The sequence below is a fragment of the Balaenoptera acutorostrata genome, chromosome 9 (assembly GCF_949987535.1).
Source record: "Balaenoptera acutorostrata chromosome 9, mBalAcu1.1, whole genome shotgun sequence".
Classification (NCBI taxonomy): domain Eukaryota; kingdom Metazoa; phylum Chordata; class Mammalia; order Artiodactyla; family Balaenopteridae; genus Balaenoptera; species Balaenoptera acutorostrata.
The window spans coordinates 40694226-40717369 of record NC_080072.1 but is presented as its reverse complement, the minus strand read 5'-3'; the positions used below and the strand labels follow the sequence as shown (position 1 = coordinate 40717369).

Genomic DNA, 23144 nt, shown 5'->3' with positions numbered 1-23144 from the left:
TTTTCAGTTCGATTAACGTAATAGAAGATATAAAATATAGGGGCCAGGAAACATCACCTGTTGGAAAAAACTCTTGTTCCTAGCAATTAATTTTTACATGCAAATACAGTGATCTCTAAATACTGATTTTTTTTGTAAGCAAGTACATTTATTTTCCTAACACTGTCCCAGTAGTATTTCTGCAAACCTGATGTGGAAGAAAAAGGAAAACTTTTTTCTCTTTTAAGCTCTTTAGAAAGAAGTTCTGCCCTTTGTTTTTGTTATTTATGTGGGAATGCATTTTACCAACAGCTATTGACTACTACATGCCAGGCACTGTACTAGGTCCTGGATGGGAGGGGTCACGTAGATCAGTAACATAAGTTTGGAGCTGTCATGTGCTGGAGGAAACTAGATAATAACAATATAGAATTATAATTGCTGTGGAAGAGCTATGCACATAATGCTGTGGAATCAACAGACAAGGGAAGCTCACTCTGGCTTAGCAGCACAAGAAAGCTTCCCAGAAATAGAATTGATCTGAATCTGAGGGGATTAAGAGTTAGCCAGACTAGAACAGTGGATTTGGGCATAGGGAGATATCATGTAAGATGTTAAGACCTATACAAAGGAAGCATTTGTATAATATCACATTAATCCAGATTTCCCAATAATTTGTGATTTGTCATAGAAAGTAGTCTGAAGTTTCCCTTGGTTCATGCAAATAAAAGATTTTGTTAAGGATATATAAAGTAATAGTTTAAGGGTATGCTCAACCTAGTAGGATCACATTTCTTTAAGTACCTAGGAAGAACACCCTAACATAAAATGTATGAAATTTAGCTACCAGTAGTCAATTGTATCTCAATAAAACAGGGCGGGGGTGGGTGGAGAACAGATTGAACAATTAAAAAAAAAATTGGCTGCCGATAAATGGGCATAGCATATGTTAAATTCTTTGCTAACAAGGGCAAAGATCATAGCTTTGATCTTTTACGTAGGCTGTTGAGATTTATACTGTTTTGTGGCCCCAAAGTACATTCCTAATCCTAGCCACTGAGTATTCTATTGGTCACAGGGAGAACCAACTGAGAAAGTATGATAGACCAGTGCAATACTATCATCTTAGAATAACTTGATGCCATTATGTATATTCAAATCTTGTTATGAGGTGTCTTCTGCAATCTAAAGGAGCAAACTACTGAATTGTTGATTGGCTTTTGTGCTAATAACATGTAAGGCAATAAGCATTAATGCTTGAACCTTTTCAGGAGTATCATCTTTGGGTATGGAGAATGTGTCATGATTTCACAATAGGGTGATTTGTTATTTACTATATATCTTCACAGATAATTGGTTAAGATTGCTTTGCAAAGTCAAATTTAATCTCACTTTCACTCAGTTTTAGTGAACAATTTCCCCTTTTTTTCAGTTGTTTTTTTTTTTCTTAATTGAGGTATAACTGATTTACAATGTTGTATTAGTTTCAGGTATACAGCGAAGTGATTCAGTTATGCATATATATAGATAGACAGATATTCTTTTTCAGATTCTTTTCCATTATAGTTCATTACAAGATCTTGAATATAGTTCCCTGTGCTATATAGTAGGATCTTGTTGTTTATCAATTATATATATATATAGTAGTTTGTTAACCCAGAATTCCAAATTTATCCCTCCCACCTCCTTTCCCCTTTGGTAACCATAAGTTTGTTGTCTATGTCTGTAAGTCTGTTTCTGTTTTGTAAATAAGTTCATTTGTATCATAATTTTTTGATTTCACATATAAGTGATATCATATTTGTGTCTCTCTGTCTGACTTCACTTAGTATGATACTCTCTAGGTCCATCCATGTTGCTGCAAACGGCATTATTTCATTCCTTTTTATGGCTGAGTAGTATTTCATTATATATGTGTGTGTGTGTGTGTGTCTGTGTGTGTGTGTGTGTGTGTGTGTGTGTATATACCACTTCTTCTTTATTCATTCACCTGTTGATGGACATTTAGGTTGCTTCCATGTCTTGGCTGTTGTAAATACTGCTGCTATGAACATTGGGATACATATATCTTTTTGAGTTAGTTTTCTCTAGATATATGCCCAGAAGTGGGATTGCTGGATCATGTGGTAACTCTACTTTTAGTTTTTTAAGGAACATCCATACTGTTCTCCATAGTGGCCACACCAGTTTACATTCACACCAACAGCATGGGAGGGATCCTTTTTCTCCACACCCCCCTCCAGCATTTATTATTTGTAGACTTTTTGATGATGACCATTCTGATCAGTGTGAGGTGATACCTCCTTGTAGTTTTGATTTGCATTTCTCTAGTAATTAGTGATGTTGAGCATTGTTTCATGTGCCTGTTGGCCATCTGTTTGTCTTCTTTGGAGAAATGTCTATTTAGGTCTTCTGCTTGTATGTTAATTGGATTGGGTTGTTTTTGTTTTTTGTTTTGTTTTGGGTATTGAGCTATATGAACTATTTGTATATTTTGGAAATTAATGCCTTGTTGGTTGCATCATTTGCAAATATTTTCTCCCATTCCATAGGTTGTCTTTTCATTTTGCTTATGGTTTCCTTTGCTCTGCAAAAGCTTTTAAGTTCAATTAGGTTCCATTTGTTTATTTTTGTTTTATTTCCATTACTCTAGGAGACGAATCCAAAAAAATAATGCTGCAATTTGTGTCAAAGAGTGTTTGGCCTGTGTTTTCCTCTAGGAGTTTTGTAGTATATGGTCTTACATTTATGTCTTTAATGCATTTTGAGTTTATATTTGTATATGGTGTTAGAGGATGTCCTAATTTCATTCTTATGCATGTAGTTGTCCAGTTTTCCAAGCACCACTTCTTGAAATTAGTGGTTTTTTCTCCATTGTATATTCTTGCCTCTTTTATCATAGATTAATTGACCATAAGTGCATGGGATTATTTCTGGGCTTTCTATCCCGTTCCATTGATCTCTGTCTGTTTTTGTGCCAGTGCCATACAGTTTTGATTACTGTAGCTTTGTAGTGTAGTCTGAAGTCAGAGAGTGTGAATCCTCCAGCTCTGTTCTTAAAATTGTTTGGGCTATTTGGGGCCATACAAATTTTAAAATTATTTGTTCTAGTTCTGTGAAAAATGACATTGGTGATTTCATAGGGATTGCATTGAATCTGTAGATGGCCTTGGGAAGTATAGTCACTTTAACAATACAGAGTCTTCCACTTCAAGAACACGGTGTATCTTTCTATCTGTTTGTGTCATTTTTACTTTCTTCTATTAGCATCTTATAGTTTTCACAGTACAGTTCTTTTGCCACCTTAGGTAGGTTTATTCCTAGGTATTTTATTCTTTCTGATGTGATGGTAAATGGGATTGTTTCTTTAATTTCTCTTTCTCATATTTCATTGTTAGTGTATAGAAATGCAACCAATTTCTGTATATTAATTTTGTATCCTGCAACTTTACCCAATTCATTGATGAGCTCTAGTAGTTTTCTGGTGGCATCTTTAGGATTTTCTATGTATAGTGTCATGTCATCTGCAAACAGTGACAGTTTTACTTCTTCCTTTCCAGTTTGGATTTCTTTTATTTCTTTTTCTTGTCTGATTGCTGTGCCTAGGATTTCCAGTACTATGCTGAATAAAAGTGGCAAGAGTGGGCAACCTTGTCTTGTTTCTGATCTTAGAGGGAATGGTTTCAGCTTTTCACCATTAAGTATGATGTTAGCTGTGGGTTTGTCATATATGGCCTTTATTATGTTGAGGTAGGTTCCCTCTATGCCCACTTTCTGGAGAGTTTTTATCATAAATGGATGTTGAATTTCATCAAAAGCTTTTTCTGCGTTTATTGAGATTGTCAACTGAAAAAAATGCACAACCTAGAAGTTGAGAATTATGTTTTATTTGGTGAATTTTCTGAGGACGTAAGCCTAGAAGACAGCCTCTCAGATTGCTCTGAGGGACTGTTCCAAAGAGGTAAAGGAGGAACCAGGATGTATAGGAGTTTTGCAATAAAAACCGGATAGTTGGAACATCAAAAGATTACTGTTAATTAAAGAAGCTGTTAAGGGAAACCAGACATGTCAAGTTAATGAATTTAACACTTTTCTACACGTAGGAAGATGCAAGACTGGACTCATTGAAATCATTCCTTTGATTTGCACCTTAACTATCTAGGGCCAGTATCCTTCTTTTCTCCATTCTGAATCCCCACAGGGTGCACAGTTGGGGGTAGCTGTAGTGGCTGCTGGTTTGATGGCTGCAACATCCTTTGTTTACTGATAGGGCAGCATTTTTCATTCACAGTGCTTCCCCTTGATCATAAATTCAACCAACGTTTGGGAGGCATTTCATGACCAATTTTGTCCCACAGTGCTAGGAAGGCTCATTCCTAGATCGGGCGAAGATTCTGTTGATAGGCCACTCAAATTTTTGGATTAGGACCTGTTAATAATCTAAAATTCTCTGGGTCACCTATCTTACTAGTCTGCTATGATCTAGAAAATGTTTTCTCTTGTTGCTTCTTTCCATACCGAGAGTTGCACTGTTACAGTTATCCTGTGTAGAGTTTTTTATATACATATATATATATTTGCGTGTGTGTGTGTATATGATCAACTGTTTCAAGACCTTTAGCCATCATTAATTTTTTTGGAGACCTGGTTACACATTGGGTAAGAGACAATCTTATAAACTAGACAGGATAATTAATATAGTCAGTAACATTAATAAGGTCATAGTACAGCAGAGAGAGACACAGAGCATAAACAATTCAGGAACAAAGAGAACAAATTAAAACAATGATTAATGGATAACTAATGAGAACCTGCTGTATAAAAAAATAAATAAAATTTTTAAAAAAGACAGTGATTAGTATAACTAGTTGTAATCTGGTCACAGTAAACCATCAAGTCCATAGGAGAGCCAGGTGGAGAAGCCAAATATGGAAGGATCAGGTAGAGAGGAAAAAATATGTTTTATTTTTGTTTATAAAAGAATACTTGATCAACTTGTAGGTCATAGCATAATAGAGGAAAAGTTTTTCTGGAAAACAAAGAGGAAAAGCCAATATATTTCCCCGAAAAAGTCATAAAGTTATAAATCATATTTATAAATTCATTCAGTCCCATGTAATTCCTGTTGATTTGGATGAAGTAGTCAGGTTTTACATTAGTTTTGTCATTTCTTAGAACATGACATTTCTTGTCATACCAGTTCAGTGGTATGATCTAAAAGTTATCAGAAACTTATATTTGTTAAAAAGTCCTTTTTATGAATCTTCTTGAAGATCTTCCTTTTATAAAAGCATCAGAATAAAACAATGACTATTTATAAATGACAGGACTTAAAATGGCATGGTTAAAGATCTGATTACAATGCAGTTGACAAGGAACTTGGATATTTCGATAATAACTAGAATTATGATTGATAACATTATACCAGGGTATCTCAGATTTTAGTAATTTCATATAAATTTTGGAATATCTGTATTAATGACATTTATACATACAATATAACATAAGGTTCATCACTAGTTACTCGGCAGTGCTTTGCAAGTATTGGGTTGGCCCAAAAGTTCGTTCAGTTTTTCCACAGGCTGTCTCTAGTAGCGCTTAGTTGTCTTTAACTTCATTCGAAACAGTTTTGTTAGATTGTATTGTGACAGTTGTCATATCAGTGTGCATTTAAAAAAAAAACTATCAAAACTGGTGAATTTTTGTGTAGCCATTTTAATATTGAAGATGGAAGAAAAACAACAATTTTGGCATATTATGCTTTATTATTTCAAGAAAGGTAGAAACGCAACTAAAATGCAAAAAAAAGGGGCTTCCCTGGTGGCGCAGTGCTTGAGAATCTGCCTGCCAATGCTGGGGACACGGGTTCGAGCCCTGGTCTGGGAGGATCCCACATGCCGCGGAGCAACTGGGCCCGTGAGCCACAATTACTGAGCCTGCGCGTCTGGAGCCTGTGCTGCGCAACAAGAGAGGCCGCGACAGTGAGAGGCCCGCACACCGCGATGAAGAGTGGCCCCCGCTCGCCGCAACTAGAGAAAGCCTTCGCACAGGAACGAAGACCCAACACAACCAAAAATATATAAATAAATAATAAAAATTTTAAAAAATAAAATAAAATGCAAAAAAAGATTTGTGCAGTGTATGGAGAAGGTACTGTGACTGATTGAATGTGTCAAAAGTGGTTTGCAAAGTTTTGTGCTGGAGATTTCTCGCTGTATGATGCTCCGTGGTCAGGTAGACCATTTGAAGTTGACAGCAAACAAGTCAAGACATTAATTGAGAACAGTCAATGTTACACCACATGGAAGATAGCCTACGTAGTCAGAATATCCAAATCAAGCGCTAAAAAATCATTTGCACCAGTTTGGTTATGTTCATCGCTTTGATGTTTGGGTTCCTCATAAGTTAAGTGAAAAAAACCTTCTTGACTGTATTTCCACATGCGATTATCTGCTGAAACCTAACAAAAATGTTCCGTTTTTAAAACAAATTGTGACGGGTAATGAAAAGTGTATACTGTACAATAATGTGAAATGGAAGAGATCATGGGGCAAGTGAAATGAACCACCATCAATCACACCAAAGGCTGGGCTTCATCCAAAGAAGGTGATGTTGTGTATATGGTGGGATTGGAAGGGAGTCCTCTATTATGACCTCCTTCCAGAAAACCAAATGATTAATTCCAAAAAGTACTTCTCCCAGTTAGACCAGCTGAAAGCAGCACTCGACGAAAAGCATCTGGAATTAGTCAACAGAAAATGCATAATCTTCCATCAGGATAACGCAAGACTGCGTCTTTCTTTGATGACCAGGCAAAAACTGTTACAGCTTGGCTGGGACATTCTGATTCATCTGCCATATTCACCAGACATGGCACCTTTGGATTTCCATTTATTTCGGTCTTTACAAAATTCTCTTAATGGAAAGAATTTCAATTCCCTGGAGGACTGTAAAAGGCACCTGGAACAGTTCTTTGCTCAAAAAGATAAAAAGTTTTAGGAAGATGGAATTATGAAGTTGCCTGAAAAATGGCAGAAGGTAGTGGAACAAAACAGTGAATACATTGTTCAGTAAAGTTCTTGGTGGGACTTCCCTGGTGGTCCAGTGGCTAAGACTCCACACTCCCAATGCAGGAGACCCAGGTTCGATCCCTGGTCAGGGAACTAGATCCCACATGCCCCAACTAAGAGTTTGCATGCTGCAGCTAAAGATCCCGCATGCCACAACTAAAGATCCTGCGTGCCACAACTAAGACCCAACACGGCCAAATAAATATTTGTTTATTTATTTATTTATTTATTTTTGGCTGCGTTGGATCTTCGTTGCTGCACGCGGGCTTTCTCTAGTTGCAGTGAGGAGGGCCACTCTTTGTTGCGGTGCACAGGCTTCTCATTGCGGTGGCTTCTCTTGTTGCGGAGCACGGGCTCTAGGTGCATGGTTTTCAGTAGTTGTTGCTCGTGGGCTCTAGAGTGCAGGCTCAGTAGTTGTGGTGCACGGGCTTAGTTGCTCCGCGACATGTGGGATCTTCCCGGACCAGGGCTCGAACCTGTGTCCCCTGCATTGGCAGTTGGACTCTTAACCACTGTGCCACCAGGGAAGTCCCTAAATATTTTTTTAAAAATAAAGTTCTTGGTGAAAATGAAAACTGTGGTCTTTTGTTTTTACTTTAAAACCGAATGAACTTTTTGGCCAACTGAATAACATCATACCAGATAAGCTAATTAGTTTGACATTGCTCTCTGAGGTGTCTTGGTTCCTTTGAAGCATCCCAGAGTTAGCTGGAGGTCAAGAACTTTAGAATTTGATATTTGGGAAGTTTGTCAAAAATATCAACACTTGGTCAAATAGGATCATATGTCACTGTGAAATAATACTTAACCACAGTGACAAAATATTTCAAAAGCAAATATAGATCACTTAAAGGCAAAGAAAACTCACACAATCAGTTGTCAAAAGCAGTGTTCTAAGAAACCTTTGTTCTTTCAACAGAGGAACCAAATCCAGTCGTGTACCAGCCTACTTTTAATAACAAAATCCATTTACGTTATTAAATTCATTTTGAGTTTAGTCAGTACTGACCGTGTATAAAATTCTTTTCTCAGGGTTCCTTTTCCACAATCCTTCCATCACTTTCTATATCCGTATTATTTTGTCTCTTACTTTTCTCATATAGAAACAACTAGCTCTAGGACAAAATTATTTTCTTTTCCCTTAACAAAATGCAAATCCATTCCTCATACCTTCTTTGTTCACAACACACTTCTTAATTTTCTAGTGTACTGAACTGTTTTTCTGTATTATTTCTAGTAGCTTTAATTTCATATTTAAATTAGAATTCTCAACCCTTAAAAACTTTGATTTCTAGTGAATGCTAAGAAGTAAGCAATTATGAACTGTCTTTTACATTAGCATTCTGTAGATCGGTGAACATAAATACCAATTTTTATAAACTTTCATCTCAATTCTGCCAACTTTTACACCTTTGATGTTAGTTTCTCTTAGGACCCAATCAACAAGTCTTGGTATTACAAGGAGTCCTAGAAGCTTTCCTTTCTTTTATTCTCTGACCATTTAATCTATTTTGTATAAAAGGCTCTGGGGTCCCCAGTGAGGGGTTGAGCCAACTGACTCAGGCCATTTTGTCAACTTGATTAATTGGCCTAATTGTTGCCCCAAGTAATTGTTGGTCAGGTACCTCAGTGTAATTTTCTTCCACCATTTAAATATATATATTTTAAACAGGCGTAAATAGAGCAGACTTGCTTGGGGTCCTTTAATGTTGGGGACCAATACAATGGAGGGGGAGTTCCATTTGGCCCATTGAACCTTAGGTAATGTTGTATCAAAACGTTTTGTTTAATCCCATTAACATTCATTTTATTTATCCCATTTTAAAATAATCATTTATCTTAAGATTTCTTTATCCATTTGGGATAAGTTCCTTTAAAAGGTTTACGTTGTGGGGAAAGAGTCTCTAGACTTTCCCTTTAGTTTTTTCTCTTATTTTTCTGTTAATCAATCTAATTAATATTAATTATTCTAATGTTTTTATTAGCATCTGTAAGCTCCATTGAGGGGAAGCAGAAACCACAATAAGATTTCCCAAACCAGTTTTTTTGGTTTGTTTTAAACTAAAGGAGTTCTTAGGTTATCCATTATATATTTTTTTCCCACCTTTAATTTTTTTTTCCCCATAGATATCAATAAAACACCTGTTTATAATGAGAGTTCTCTAAAAATTTACCAATTTAGAAGATTCTCCAATTTAAAGGATCTGTCATTTGGCCATTAATGAGATATATGTTAATAGTGACTTAAACCAATAGGATGCAAGAGGCTTCCCCACAGGAGAGTGTGAAGGATGCGACTTAAACAGATCCAGAAAGTTTACTCCCAAAAATAGTCTAAGAAAGTAAAGGCCCTCACTAAACAGGCTGACACAGTGCAGGTTAAGATGGCAAAAATTCAGACAAAAGCCTGCTCAGAATCTCAGTCTGTTCGATTGGCTGCTAAATGTACACCATATGTGTGCCTTTTGGATGACAGAGACCAAGTGCTCAAAACACACACACACACACACACACACACACACACTCTCTGAAGATCAAATAAAACATTTACATCTCAAAGACACAGGAGGAGGAATGCAAGTTCCCCCTTGAAGGGCTTTTGTTTTTTTAACATCAGAATTCTGAAAATATGTTTTTATCAAGCCAACTTTTTCTAACAAGCTGCGTATACAATACAAGAGCTCCATTTAGTCATTTTCAGGGCAAGATTTCCTTTATTTAGTTGCAGGTATGAGCTCTGTACGTACATGAATCTGGCTGGAGTGTTAGTTGGAGGTTGGCTTTCTGACACCCCTCATTTCTCTGAGAGAAACTGTTTCCCATTTGACCTTGAATTTCTCAGGCATAAAATTTTATTAGTGCACTTTTATCCTGACACATTCTTGTCAAGATAGCCAATTTGAGGAAAATGTCAGGTAAACCTCTTACCTAACCAACCGTTCAGTTGAGACCGCTCAGTATCTTTCAAACTGAGGAAATCCCAGTGTCTTTCAATTGAGTTACCCTAGTATGTTTCAGCTAGCGGGCACTTTCTCCCAGTGTCTTTCAGCTGGGCTCCCCTAGTATCTTTCAACTAGCAGGGGCCACTCCCCAATATCTTTCAACTGGGAGCCAGGTACCTATTAGACACCGCCAAATAAAACTCAGGATCATCAGCCAGTAATCGGGAGATCCAAGAACCAGGAGAGACTCACCCAAATTCATCTGGACTCTCTGCGGAGCCGGATGGGCACAACAGGGCTCTGCTGGTACCAAGGCCCCAGTTCCTTGTAGAGTTCAGGCAAAGGAGAGACGTCTGCTCTGAGTCCCTTCCTGGTCACTAAAACTGTCAGCTGAAGAAAATACACAACCTAAAAGTTGAGAATTATGTTTTATTTGGCGAATTTCCTGAGGACTTAAAGTCAGCCTCTCATATTGCTTTGAGGGACTGCTCCAAAGAGGTAAGGGAGGAGCCAGGATATATACGCATTTTGCATCAAAAACTAGGTAGTCGAAACATCAAAGGATTACTGTTAATTAAAGTAACTGTTAATTATGGAAAACCAAACATGTCAAGTTAATGAATTTAACACTTTTCCACCTGTGGGAAGATTAAAGAGTCTGGACTCACTGAAATCATTCCTTTGATATACACCTTAACTATCTAGGGCCAGTTTCATGCTTTTCACCATCCTGAATCCCCTCAGGGTGCACAGTTGGGGGTGGCTGCTGGCTTGATGGTCACAGTATCCTTTGTTTACTGATATAGCAGGCCACATTTCTCATTCACAAGATGATCATTTGGTTTTTATTCTTCAGTTTGTTAACGTGGTGTATCACACATTGATTTGCAGATATTGAAAAATCCATGCATCCCTGGGATAAATCCCTCTTGATCATGGTGTATGATCTTTTTAATGTTTTGTTGGATTCAGTTTGCTAGTATTTTGTTGAGGATTTGTGCGTCTATGTTCATCAGTGATATTGGCCTGTAATTTTCTTTTTTTGTGTTATCTTTGTCTGGTTTTGGTATCAGGGTGATGGTGGCCTCATAAAATGAGTTTGGGAGTGTTCCTTCCTCTGCAGGAAGTTTTAGAAGGATAGGTGTTAACTCATCTCTAAATGTTTGATAGAATTCCCCTGTGAATCCATCTGGTCCTGGACTTTTGTCCGTTGGAAGTTTTTAAATCACAGTTTCAACTTCAATACTTGTGGTTAGTCCCTTCATATTTTCTGTTTCTTCTTGGTTCAGTCTTGGGAGATGGTACCTTTCTAAGAATTTGTCCATTTTTCCTAGGTTGTCCATTTTACTGGTGTATAATTGGTTGTAGTAGTAGTCTCTTACAATCCTTTGTATTTCTGTGATGTCAGTTGTAACTTCTCCTTTTTCATTTTTAATATTGATTTGAGCCCTTTTTTTCTTGATGAGTCTGGGTAAAGGTTTATCAATTTTGTTTATTTTTTCAAAGGATCAGCTTTTAGTTTTATTGATCTTTTCTATTTTTTTCTTATTTCTGCTCTGATCTTTATGATTTCTTTCCTTCTATTAACTTTGGGTTTTATTTGTTCTTCTTTCTCTAGTTGCTTTAGGTGTAAGGTTAGGTTGTTTGAGATTTATCTTTTCTGAGGTAAGCTTGTATTGCTATTAACTTTCCTCTTAGAACTGCTTTTGTTTCTTTTCTGTTTTTTCTCATTTTGTTTACTTATATATTTTTTTATTGAAATATAGTTCAGTTACAATGTGGTGTTACTTTCTGGCGTACGGCAAAGTGATACTTTGCTGTACTTTATATATATTCTTTTTCATATTATTTTCCATGATAGTTTACTATAAGATACTGAATATAGTTCCTGTGCTATACAGTAGGACTTTGTTGTTTTTTTATTTTTTATTTTAATTTAATTTTTATATTATATTAGAGTAAGGTTGATTTACAGTGTTGTGTTAGTTTCAGGTGTACAGCAAACTGATTCAGTTATAGTTATACATATATCCATTCTTTTTCAGGTTCTTTTCCCATATAGGTTATTACAGAATATTGAGTAGAGTTCCCTGTGCTATACAGTAGGTCCTTGTTGATTATCTGTTTTATATATAGTAGCATGTATATGTTAATCCCAAACTCCTAATTTATCCCTCCCCTCCCACCTTTCCCCTTTGGTAACCATATGTTTGTTTTCAAAGTCTGAGAGTCTGTTTCTGTTTTGTAAGTAAGTTCATTTGTATCATTTTTTTAGATTCTACATATAAGTGATAGCATATGATATTTGTCTTTTTCTGTCTGACTTCATTTAGTATGATAATTTCTAGGTCTATCCATGTCGCTGCAAATGACATTATTCTTTTTTATGGCTGAGTAATACTCCATTGTATATGTGTGCCACATCGCAGTATCATATGAGATTTCTCTTTCTCTGTCTGACTTACTTCACTCAGTATGACAGTCTCTAGGTCCATCCATGTTGCTGAAAATGGCATTATTTCCTTCTTTTTAATGGCTGAGTAATACTCCATTGTTAACATGTACCACATCTCCTTTATCCATTCCTCTGTCAATGGGCATTAGGTTGCTTCCCTGTCTTGGCTATTGTAAACAGTGGTGCAATGAACATTGGGGTGCATGTATCCTTTCGGACCATGTTTTTCTCTGGATATATGCCCAGGAGTGGGATTGCAGGGTCATATGGTTGCTCTATTTTTAGTTTTTTAAGGAACCTCCATACTGTTCTCCATAGTGGCTGTACCAGTTTACATTCCCACCAACAGCGTAGAAGGGTTCCCTTCTTCCCACACCCTCTCTAGCATTTATTGTTTGTGGATTTTTTGATGATAGCTGTTCTGACTGGTGTGAGGTGATCCCTCACTGTAGTTTTGATTTGCATTTCTCTAATAATTAGAGATGTCAAACATCTTTTCACATTGGCCATCTGTCTGTCTTCTTAGGAGAAATGTCTGTTTAGGTTTTGTATTGCTGTATTCTTTTAGTTTTCACTTGTCTGGGAAATTCTTTATCCTCCTTCTATTCTAAATGATAATCTTGCTGCATAGAGTATCCTAGGTTGCAGGTTTTTCCCTTTTAGGACTTTGAGTATATCTTGCCACTCCCTTCTGTCCTGCAGTGTTTCTATAGAGAAGTCCGCTGATAGACTTATGAGGGTTTCCTTGTAAGTAAATCTTTTTCTCTTGCTGCCATTAGAATCCTCACTTTAACTTTTGCCATTTTAATTATAATATGTCATGGTGTAGGTTTGCTTGGGTTCATCTTGTTTCGGACTCTCTGTTCTTCTTGTACCTGGATATCTGTTTCCTTTTGGTTTGGGAAGTTTTCAGCCATAATTTCTTCAAATGCATTTTCAATCCCCTTTTTTATTTCTTCTCCTTCTGGGATCCTATTATGTGTAGATTGACTCGCTCTGTTTTATCCCGTAAGTCTCGTATATTGCTTTCATTTTTTTTTCACTTGTGTTTTTGTCTGCTGTTCTGATCGGGTGATTTCCATTATTCTATCTTCCATATCACTTATTTGTTCTTCTGCATTATTTAGTTTGCTATTTATTGCCTTTAGCTCAAGTTTTGTCTCGGCAGATGAGTTTTCTAATATTAATTGGCTCCTCTTTATAGTTGTTTCTTGTTACAGTGATCTGCATTTCTGTTGATAGTCTTTGTTAATTCCTTTAGTATTTTTATTACCTTCTGTTTGAACTTGGGGTCTAGTAGACTGGAGAGGTGTTTCATCATTTGTACTTCCAGGGGATTTCTCTTGTTCTTTTAGTTGGGAGCAGTTCCTGTGTTTCTTGATTTTACTTATGTTTCTCTGACTCTATGACTTTAGGAGAAACAGTTATCTACTGTGGTCTTAAAGGGCTGTTTTTATGTGGGAATGTCCCTGTGTAGCCTGAATGAGTCTAATATTTTTGGTGCAAAGGCTGTTTTTAGTATGGATGACTGCCACGTCTTTCCTCAATGTGTGCTTGCCCTTATCCCCTTGATAGGGGGTGTGATTGGTGTTGTGGTGACCAGAGCCTGCACTGGATGTTGAACAGGGGTGTTGGAGTAAAAGCTCTCAGATCTGTTGCTAAAGTGCAATGTGAGGTAGATGGGACTGGAGTGCTCCCACTGGGAGAGGAGCACCTGGGTATTCCTCCCAGGAGCTGTCCACTGGAAAGTATGCTCTGTGATGTCTCCTGTCACCTGTCATGAGCACTCACAAAGTACACTGTTGTTGGCACTGCTCTTGGCCCCGCTTCAGCTGTGGGAATGCAGTCAATTGGCCCAGATGCCCTTCAGGCGCAGTTATCAGAAAGCAACCAGTGCATATCTGCCAAAGTCAGGCACCAGGACCCACCATAATCGGGCACCTGGACCCACCATGGGAGCTACGGAATTAGCCCAGACCCCGGCCCTTCCTCCGCATGCACATGCCTACAAAGCCCACAGCTGCTAACTCTGGACCCCCCCAACCACAGAAGCACCAATAATCTGCTTGGATGTCCCCCAGGTGCTGAGCTTACAAAGGCACCAGAGGCATAAATCTGCCAAAGTCTCAAAGCTGCTGGCTGGACACAGCTCATATTTCAGCCCCACCTCTGTGTGTAGGCAACCACCAGGGCTTGTCTACTGCCAGAGCTCATAGAGTCAGAGTTGTGCCCACTGTGAGCACAAGGAGAATGAGGCTGCTGTGGTGGGGTCCTGACCCTCCCTTCATGAGCACATTACCAGTGGGGCTTCTATGGTGGACCCAGGCATCCTGCCCACACCTTGTGGCCCGGGCCATACTCCAGTACATTTTGGCTGTCTCCGCGCAGTCAACCCCGGTCCTCTCCCCAGGTCTGTCCCCTAAAGCCTGAGTTTTAGCACCCAGCCCCCTTGCACCAGCAGACACACATCTCAGGCTGGGGAGTAAGTAGAGCGAGGTGGCCAGGACCATCAGTGCTGGTCTCTTTGTTCTGCCTGCCTAAAGCCGGTTGCTGCACTCCTCTGAGCCAGTGAAGCTCACTTTCTGTCCTGGCTGATTTTTCCCAGCTGGTGAAGAACCTTTCCTCTTACACAGCTCCCTCTCCCAAAATTGTTTTGGATTTGTTTTTTTTAATTTTTTTTTTTTTGGAAGTGTAGAGTGATTGATTGATTTTTGGCTGTGTTGGGTCTTCGTTTCTGTGCGAGGGCTTTCTCTAGTTGCGGCAAGCGGGGGCCTCTCACTATCGTGGCCTCTCATTGCGGAGCACAGGCTCCAGACACGCAGGCTCAGCAGTTGTGGCTCATGGGCCCAGTCGCTCCGCGGCATGTGGGATCTTCCCAGACCAGGGCTCGAACCCGTGTCCCCTGCATTGGCAGGCAGATTCTCAACCACTGCGCCACCAGGGAAGCCCCCTTGGATTTGTTTTTGTAGGTCTTTCACCTTTTGTTCTCTTCTCTAGTGTTGTGGATAATTTTGTGTGTTTATCTATTATAAATTTTTAATTTGTGGTTACCATGAGGTTTTTGTAGAGCAGTCTATATGTATACGTGATTGGTTTATGTTGCTGCTCTCTTAATTACAAATGCATTTTTTAAATCCTGCGTTTGTACTCTCCTCCCCTCACAATTAACTGTTTTTGATATTATATTTTATATCTAATTGCTTTGTGTATCCCTTAACTGCTTATTGTAGATACAGATAATTTTTCTACTTTTGTCTTTCAACCTCCCTACTAGTTTGCATGTGGATTATTTCCTACCTTTATGTTTGCCTTTACCTGTGAGCTTTTCCATTTCTTAATTTTCTTGTTTCTAGTTGTGGCCTTTTCTTTTTCACCTAGATTAAGTTCCTTTAGCATTTGTTCTAAAGTTAGCTTGGTGGTGCTAAATTCTTTTAGCTTTTATTTGTCTGTAAAAGTTTTGATTTCTCCATCAAATCTGAACAGGAGCTCTGCTAGGTAGAGTATTCTTGCTTGTATGTTTTTCCATTTCATCACTTTAAATATATTGTGGCACTCCTTTCTGGTCTGCAGTTGCTGTTGAAAAATCAGCTGATAGCCTCATGGAATTCCCTTGTATGTTATTTATTGCTTTTCCTTTGCTGCTTTTAATATTCTCTCTTTTATCTTTAATTTTTGTCATCTTGATTACAATGTGTCTTGGTGTGTTCCTTGATTCTTTGCACTTCCTGGACTTGAGTGACTGTTTCCTTTCCCAGGTTAAGGAATATTTCAGCTATTATCTCTTCAAATATTTTCTCAGACTTTTTCTTTCTGTTTTCTCTTTCTGGGACCTCTTTAATGCTAACATTAGTGTGCTTGATGTTGTTCCAGAGGCCTTTGAAACTGTCCTCATTTCTTTTCATTCTTTTTTTCTCTTTTCTGTTCAGTGGCAGTGATTTCCAGTACTCTGTCTTCCAGGTCACTGATCCATTCTTCTGTATCACTCAGTCTGCTGTTTATTCCTTCCAGCGTATTTTTCATTTCAGTTATTGTATTTTTCATCTCTGTTTGGTTGTTCTTTAAATTTTCTAACTCTTTGTTAAAAACTTCTAACTTCTTGCTCTGGCATCCATTCTCCTCCCAGATTGTTTGGTCATCTTTACAATCATTATTGTGAACTCTTTCTCAGGTAGATTGCCAATCTCCAGTTAGTTCTTCTGGGGTTTTATCTTGTCCCTTCATCTGGAACATATTCCTCTGCCACATCATTTTGTCTAAGTTGTTATTTGTATTTTTATGTATGTGGTAGGTTAGTTACATTTCTTGACTTTGGAGAAGTGGCCCTCTAGGATGTGTCCTATGCAACCCAGCAGTGCACTCCCTTCTCGCCACCCAAGCTATATGCTCTAGAGTCTCCTCCTAAGAGGGCTGTGTGGGTCCTTCTGTTGTGGTGGCCTATGTGGGTGGTCTGGTGGGCTTGGTTGGCCCCTAGTCTGGTTGGTTGCCAGGCCCTGCCTTGTGTGGATGCTGCTGGCTGCTGTTTAGCAGGCCCTGGTCATGAAGTGGCTGCTTGCAGAACCCTAGGGGGCCCCAAGGCTAGTGCTGGCTGGGTGGTCAGAGTCAGGTTCATGAAGACTCGGGGGCTATTGCCCACCCATTGGCAGGTTAAGCCAGATTCTGGGGACAAGTGGGCAGTCAGAGCTGGTTCCTGGAGTCTGGGTGCAGGGCCCCTGGATCCCAGAGCACATATAAGATTTGGGGTTAGGAGGTGATTCTTGACACAGTTGGTTATGGGGTCCAGGGTGTCCTGAAGGTTGCGTTGGCCTGCTAGCAGGTACAGTCTGGCCTGCTGTGGGCAGACTTGGTCCTTAGTCTGCGGGAATCATATTTTTCTTGCATCTGGTGTCTGCCCCCTGGGTGGTGAGGCTGCTCTAGAGGCTTGTGCAGGCTTCCTGGAGGGAGGGGCTAGTGTCTGCCCACTAGTGGGTGGAGCTGGGTCTTAGTCCTCTCATGGGTAGGGCCATGTCTAGGGGGCATATCTTGAGGTGGCTGTGGGCTCAGTAAGTCTCTAGGCAGCCTGTCTGCTGAGGGGTGGGGCAGTGTTCCTGCCCAGTTAGTTGTTTAGCCTGAGGCGTGCCAGCCCTAGCACCTACAGACTGTTGGGTGGGATAAGGTCTTGGAACTAATGAGTCAAGATGTCAGCCACCAACAGTGTTCCCCAGTATTCTGCCATCAGTGTCTGTGTCCCTAGGGTGAGCCACAGTCCCCCCACCACCCTGCGTCTCCAGGAGACTCTCCAAGACTAGGAGGTAGGTCTGGCCCAGGTGCCCATCAAATTACTGCTTTTACCCTGTGTCCGGGTGCATGTGAGATTTTGTGTGTGCTCCCTCGAAGAGTGAAGTGTATTTCCCCCAGTCCTGTGGAGCTCCTGCAGTTAAGCCCCACTGGCCTTCAAAGCCAAATGCTCTGGGGGCTCATCTTCCTGGTACCAGACCCCTGGGCTGGGGAGCCTGATGTCGGACTCAGAACTCTCACTCCTGTAGGAGAACCTCTGCAGTGTAGTTATTCTCCAGTTTGTGGATCACCCACCCCAAGGGGTATGGAATTTGATTATATCCAGGTTGTTGTGGTTCCTTCTTTATGTCTTTAGTTGTAGAAGATCTTTTCTGGTGGTTCCCAGTCTTTTTCGTCGATAGCTGTTCTGCAGATAGTTGTGATTTTCGTGTGCTCGTGAGAGGAGGTGAGCTCAAGATCTTTCTACTCTGCCATCTTGGCCAGTCTCCCAAACAATTTATTTCTTTACCTTGTGAAATTGATGCCGAAAACTCGGCCTCTGTGCACCAGTATGGAATTGAATCTTGGAGACAGAGTTTTGGGTGAAGTAGAAGAGAACAGCTTTTATTACTCTGCCAGGCAAGCGGGGGACACAGCCGACTCAGTGCCTCTCAAAACTGTGTGTCCCGACCTGGAGGGATTTGGTGAGGAGTTTTACAGCAGTGGTTCAAAGGCAGGGTTGCTGATACGGATCAGGGTGTGTGCAGGGCCTGGCTTCAGGTGGTCTGATGAGTTTCTGTGACTCCTTTAATCTGGCCTCAGATGGTCTCTTGAAGAGCTTCTCTGGTTCCTTTAATCTGGAATAAAGAATGCTAACATCTTACATTTGTTGGGGGTTTTCATTCTGTAAAGAACTCATTATTATGTGTATCCCTTCAGGCAGAACCAGGACCCTATCCAAAGGCTACACTGTTGTTTCTTGACTGCTCCTACCTTGTCTCTGCTTTGGAACTCAGCGAGTGTCATGGAGGTTGGAGTCTGTTCCCTATAAACAAGAAACTGGGGACACGGAAAGGCTTCCATGCCCAGGAGCCCCACAGGCTCCTGCTCGGTTTCAAAACTAAATATGAACCATGAAAAGTGGATTGGAACTGATAAATTGAGAGTAATTATGTAAGCTGATTAGTTTGGTAACTTTGAGTGAGATTTATTTTTATGTTTTATAGAACTACATTGTTTTAAGTTCTGTGGTTTTTGATAGTTTGAAAGTGGGTGTTTATTGTAGTCAAAAGTAATGAGCTAGCTATTTGATTGTGGTATGTTGTTAAATAGTAATGGTTATTTTTATGTTTTATATTTTAAATTTCGATCAGTTTGTTCATTATAAATCTATTATTTTTATTCAGTTAAATAATCTCATTTGCTTTCTTTCCATGATATATGCCTGAGACATCAGAAAGAGAAGGTGGAAAAATTAAAGCAACTCATTTAACTGGCATTTTAGGAAAGAAAATGTTTAGATTGATCCACTTTTCTAGCTATTTATCCCATTTAAAATTCCAGCTTGAACGCTACATACTTTCTATCCCCTTCCTCTGCTTGGTTTATTGTAATTACACTGCCTTCAAACATACTATAATTTACTTACTGATTTTGTGTCCCCTCCCCATCCCTATCCATGCAAGAATGTAAGTTCCATAAAGACAGGGATCTTAATTTAGTTCTTTTTCTTCACTGTATCCCATAAGCCTGGAATATTGTCAGGCACATAGTAAACACTTAATAATTATGTTGAATTAGTGGTCTCAAATTCTAATAAATTTCCTGCCTTCTTACAGAAAGAACATACTGGTCGTCTTGTTATAGGAGATCACAAATCCACATCTCACTTCCGAACAGGTAAGAAAGTAAAATATAATTAAAGTGGAGGTGCTAAATTCGGAATATGAAATATTTGTACATATTTTGGGATATTCTAGCGTCCATTTATAATTGTTGATTAGTTCTAATGACTAATAAATATTAGAAATATATGTAGTATATGTAAACATGTTACATATATCATGTAACAATTAGTATATACTGTCATAAAAGATTTGAGATTATATATACATCAATATGATATTCTAACCAAGAAACTGACCAGTTTCTGTCTTCATTTTTACTAACTCACAACATGTAGTATTTTAATTGTAGTGAGGTTTTATGCCTCATCTTGCCAACTGTAGTATCTAGAGTTTACATGTATTTTGTAAATTATTTAATATACAGTTATAGTTGGCATATTATACTGGTTTTTAGTTTATTCACTGAGTTTTGCTCTGAAATCTTTGAAGAGTATAAACTCATTGGAAAGCCTGAAGAAATTTTTCTTTTAATTTTGGGGAAAAAACTTAATAAAAACTGAAAATGAATTAGAATTTGGATTTGAATTCAGTCTGCTGAAAAGTAAAGTTTTATCCCATTTAAAATTGGCCTTAATCTTAGACATTATTAATAACAGGGCATAATGACCTAGATTTTTTTTTTTTTTTTTTTAAGGAAAGAAAGTTTTTTTTTTGTTTTGTTTTGTTTTTTTGTTTTTTTTTAAAATTTTTATTTATTTATGGCTGTGTTGGGTCTTCGTTTCTGTGCGAGGGCTTTCTCTAGTTGTGGCAAGCGGGGGCCACTCTTCATCGCGGTGCACGGGCCTCTCACTATTGCAGCCTCTCTTCTTGCGGAGCACAGGCTCCAGACGCGCAGGCTCAGTAATTGTGGCTCACGGGCCCAGTTGCTCCGCGGCATGTGGGATCTACCCAGACCAGGGCTCGAACCCGTGTCCCCTGCATTGGCAGGCAGATTCTCAACCACTGCGCCACCAGGGAAGCCCTGACCTAGATATATTTAAGAAAACCTTTAATTATATCATTTAAATTAACTTTATACTGACCTAGAATATGTAGCACATTTTAGAAATTAGTATGCGTTTTATATTTCCAGTGTTGAACAGTTATTTCAAATTGATTTGCACTTCTACAAAAGGCAAAAGAGTCCCTGAGCTTTGGCAGAATAGAAATATATTTAACTGTTGCATTCATTCTTTTAAAATATGAAATTCTTCTTGTATTTACAAATTAAAATGTCATGTACAGAAAGCTTCAATGGTATTGGTAATGTTCTACTTCTTGGGTGGTAAGTTTATAGGTGGTTGTTTAGTATTCTGCTTCATAACATATATAACAGAATATATGTTAAAAATAATTTATATATCAAATGTTGCATGGTAAAATTACAAATAAGTTTATGTTGGTGCAGTAAACTGATATGCAAAGAAAGGCATAAAGGGAAGCAATTCCAAGGTCATTTTATTTAGCCATTCTCTGAACAGAATTGTGTGCCTTTTCATTATTTCTGTTGAAAGACAGAAGCTTTTGTTTGTTGGAGGATTTTTTCTACATGACTAGGAGGAAACTTTCAGGAGAACCATTATCAGACTATAAATAAACTAAAACATCATGCCCAAAGTTCTTAGTAATTAATATTTATAATATGTAAACTTAAGCAGTTCTGAGATTCCTGTATCTGGTTTGAATTATTACATGGGAAAAATTAAGTTTTTCATCTTTAATAAACAACTTGTGCTTCAGGGGGTTGGTTACTAAAGAAGTAATCATAAATACATCCTTCAATTATTTTATCTATTGGGTAACTACCTATGGTTTATAAACCCATCCACAAAATTCACTGTAAAATTAGTCACAGTTAGAGAAATCAGCCCTGAATATAATAGCATCTGTATTGTGGGTTTTTTGTGTAATCAAATATTTTTATTAATTTGACTGAAACATAATCAAAGTACACTGGACATACAGGGGAAGAAGACAAGAAAATTAATGAAGAACTGGAGTCTCAATATCAACAAAGTTTGGACAGTAAATTATCAGGAAGATACCGACGACATTGTGGACTTGGCTTCAGTGAGGTAGTAATTACGTATTTTCATTAAGTGGGAAGATAATTTCCAATTTGATTATCATTTATTTGTGTTAAATTACTCTAGCAATCAAGAATCCTATGTAGAAAGCTTTCTTTATGCAGTTACTTAAAATATTTTTACATGCCAAACTAGGTCTTTGTAGATAATGAGAATAGATATTTTTGAGAGTTTTAGAAATATGTTTTCTGATACTAGCTTAATGTAAATTCTGCTTAGATAATCATTAGAGCACATCTTAAGTAGGCATGGACAACATACAAGGTACATGAAATATTTCATGTAAATACCGGTTCAGGAGAGTTTTCTTGGTTGTCTCCTATGTCATCTCTTTTCATATAATAACTATTGGTCCATTACTCCAAAGTAATGTAATATGCAAAACATTGATAACTTTAAATATTCCCATGGATCAGTGGTTAACTTGCCTTATTTACTTAAAATAATGTTTCCATCAGGAAGATAATAATAATATATTTTCAAACTAGGGGGGAGGGGAGAAGGTGAGTGGTCTTCAGAGCCCTTTCTTAAACCAAAATCCTACTCAGGTCCCAGTGTGTAAAACACATGGAGGTGCCCGAGTCCTCATTTCTTCCCTAGGCAGCCTCTGATCTTAAACTTAATTTAATGGCTAGGGAGTGAGACAAAAATTTTAGGGTCTTTTCCAGTTTTTGTACTGGATAATGTGTTTTAATAGCTGTTGATTGATGTTTTTAGGTAGATGATCATGATGGAGAAGGTGATGTGGCTGGAGATGATGATGATGATGATGATTCACCTGATCCTGAAAGTCCAGATGACTCTGAAAGTGATTCAGAGTCAGAGAAAGAAGAATCTGCTGAAGAACTCCAAGCTACTGAGCACCCTGATGAAGTGGAGGATCCCAAAAACAAAAAAGATGCAAAAAGCAACTATAAGATGATGTTTGTTAAATCCAGTGGCTCATAACTCCCAAACACTTAGTCTTTGTATTAAAAGTAAGCCTTATTGTTATAATGCACAGTGGAGGACTGCTTATAGAGCACAGACCTTTGTATTATAATTTTTAAAAAGGCCCTTTTAAATAATTACAAAGAGTGTTTGCTTTCAGATGCCATGGGTTACACTTTTATGGGCATGACTATAACCATTTTTGTAAACAGTAAGAGTTGTATAAAATAAGAAATAAATACAATACTCAACTTCCTTTCATGTTAGCATCATCAAACTTCTAATACTACCTTTTTACCCCTTCAAATACAGTTATGGGGGAAACAGTATTTTTTGTGTGGTAGCTGTTTATCTTTTTTTGTTCCTTCATGTTTCTCTCTTATACAAGTTTATCTGGTACTGTGATGTGTCCATAAAAATATTCTTTTATTATACTCTCTTATAGTAGAACTATTCATGGATATTTCTGCTGCCAGTAACAATCTAAATTAATGCTGGCAAAAGATTAGGTACTTAGTTTACTCTTACTGAATCAGCTCTAC

The 23144-nt window shown here is 38.3% G+C and overlaps 1 protein-coding gene across 1 annotated transcript in view; it reads left to right on the top strand.

Moving 5' to 3' along the window:
* The window catches only part of C9H11orf58 (chromosome 9 C11orf58 homolog), a 28881-nt gene extending 6024 nt beyond the window's left edge, over positions 1 to 22857 (top strand). The window contains exons 3-5 of the mRNA XM_007174871.3: positions 19538 to 19598; positions 21551 to 21660; positions 22390 to 22857. Coding sequence (XP_007174933.2) covers positions 19538 to 19598; positions 21551 to 21660; positions 22390 to 22620 — 402 coding nt within the window. The 3' untranslated portion in view covers positions 22621 to 22857. The remainder of the gene's footprint in view (positions 1 to 19537; positions 19599 to 21550; positions 21661 to 22389) is intronic.
* Positions 22858 to 23144: the final 287 nt, after the last annotated feature.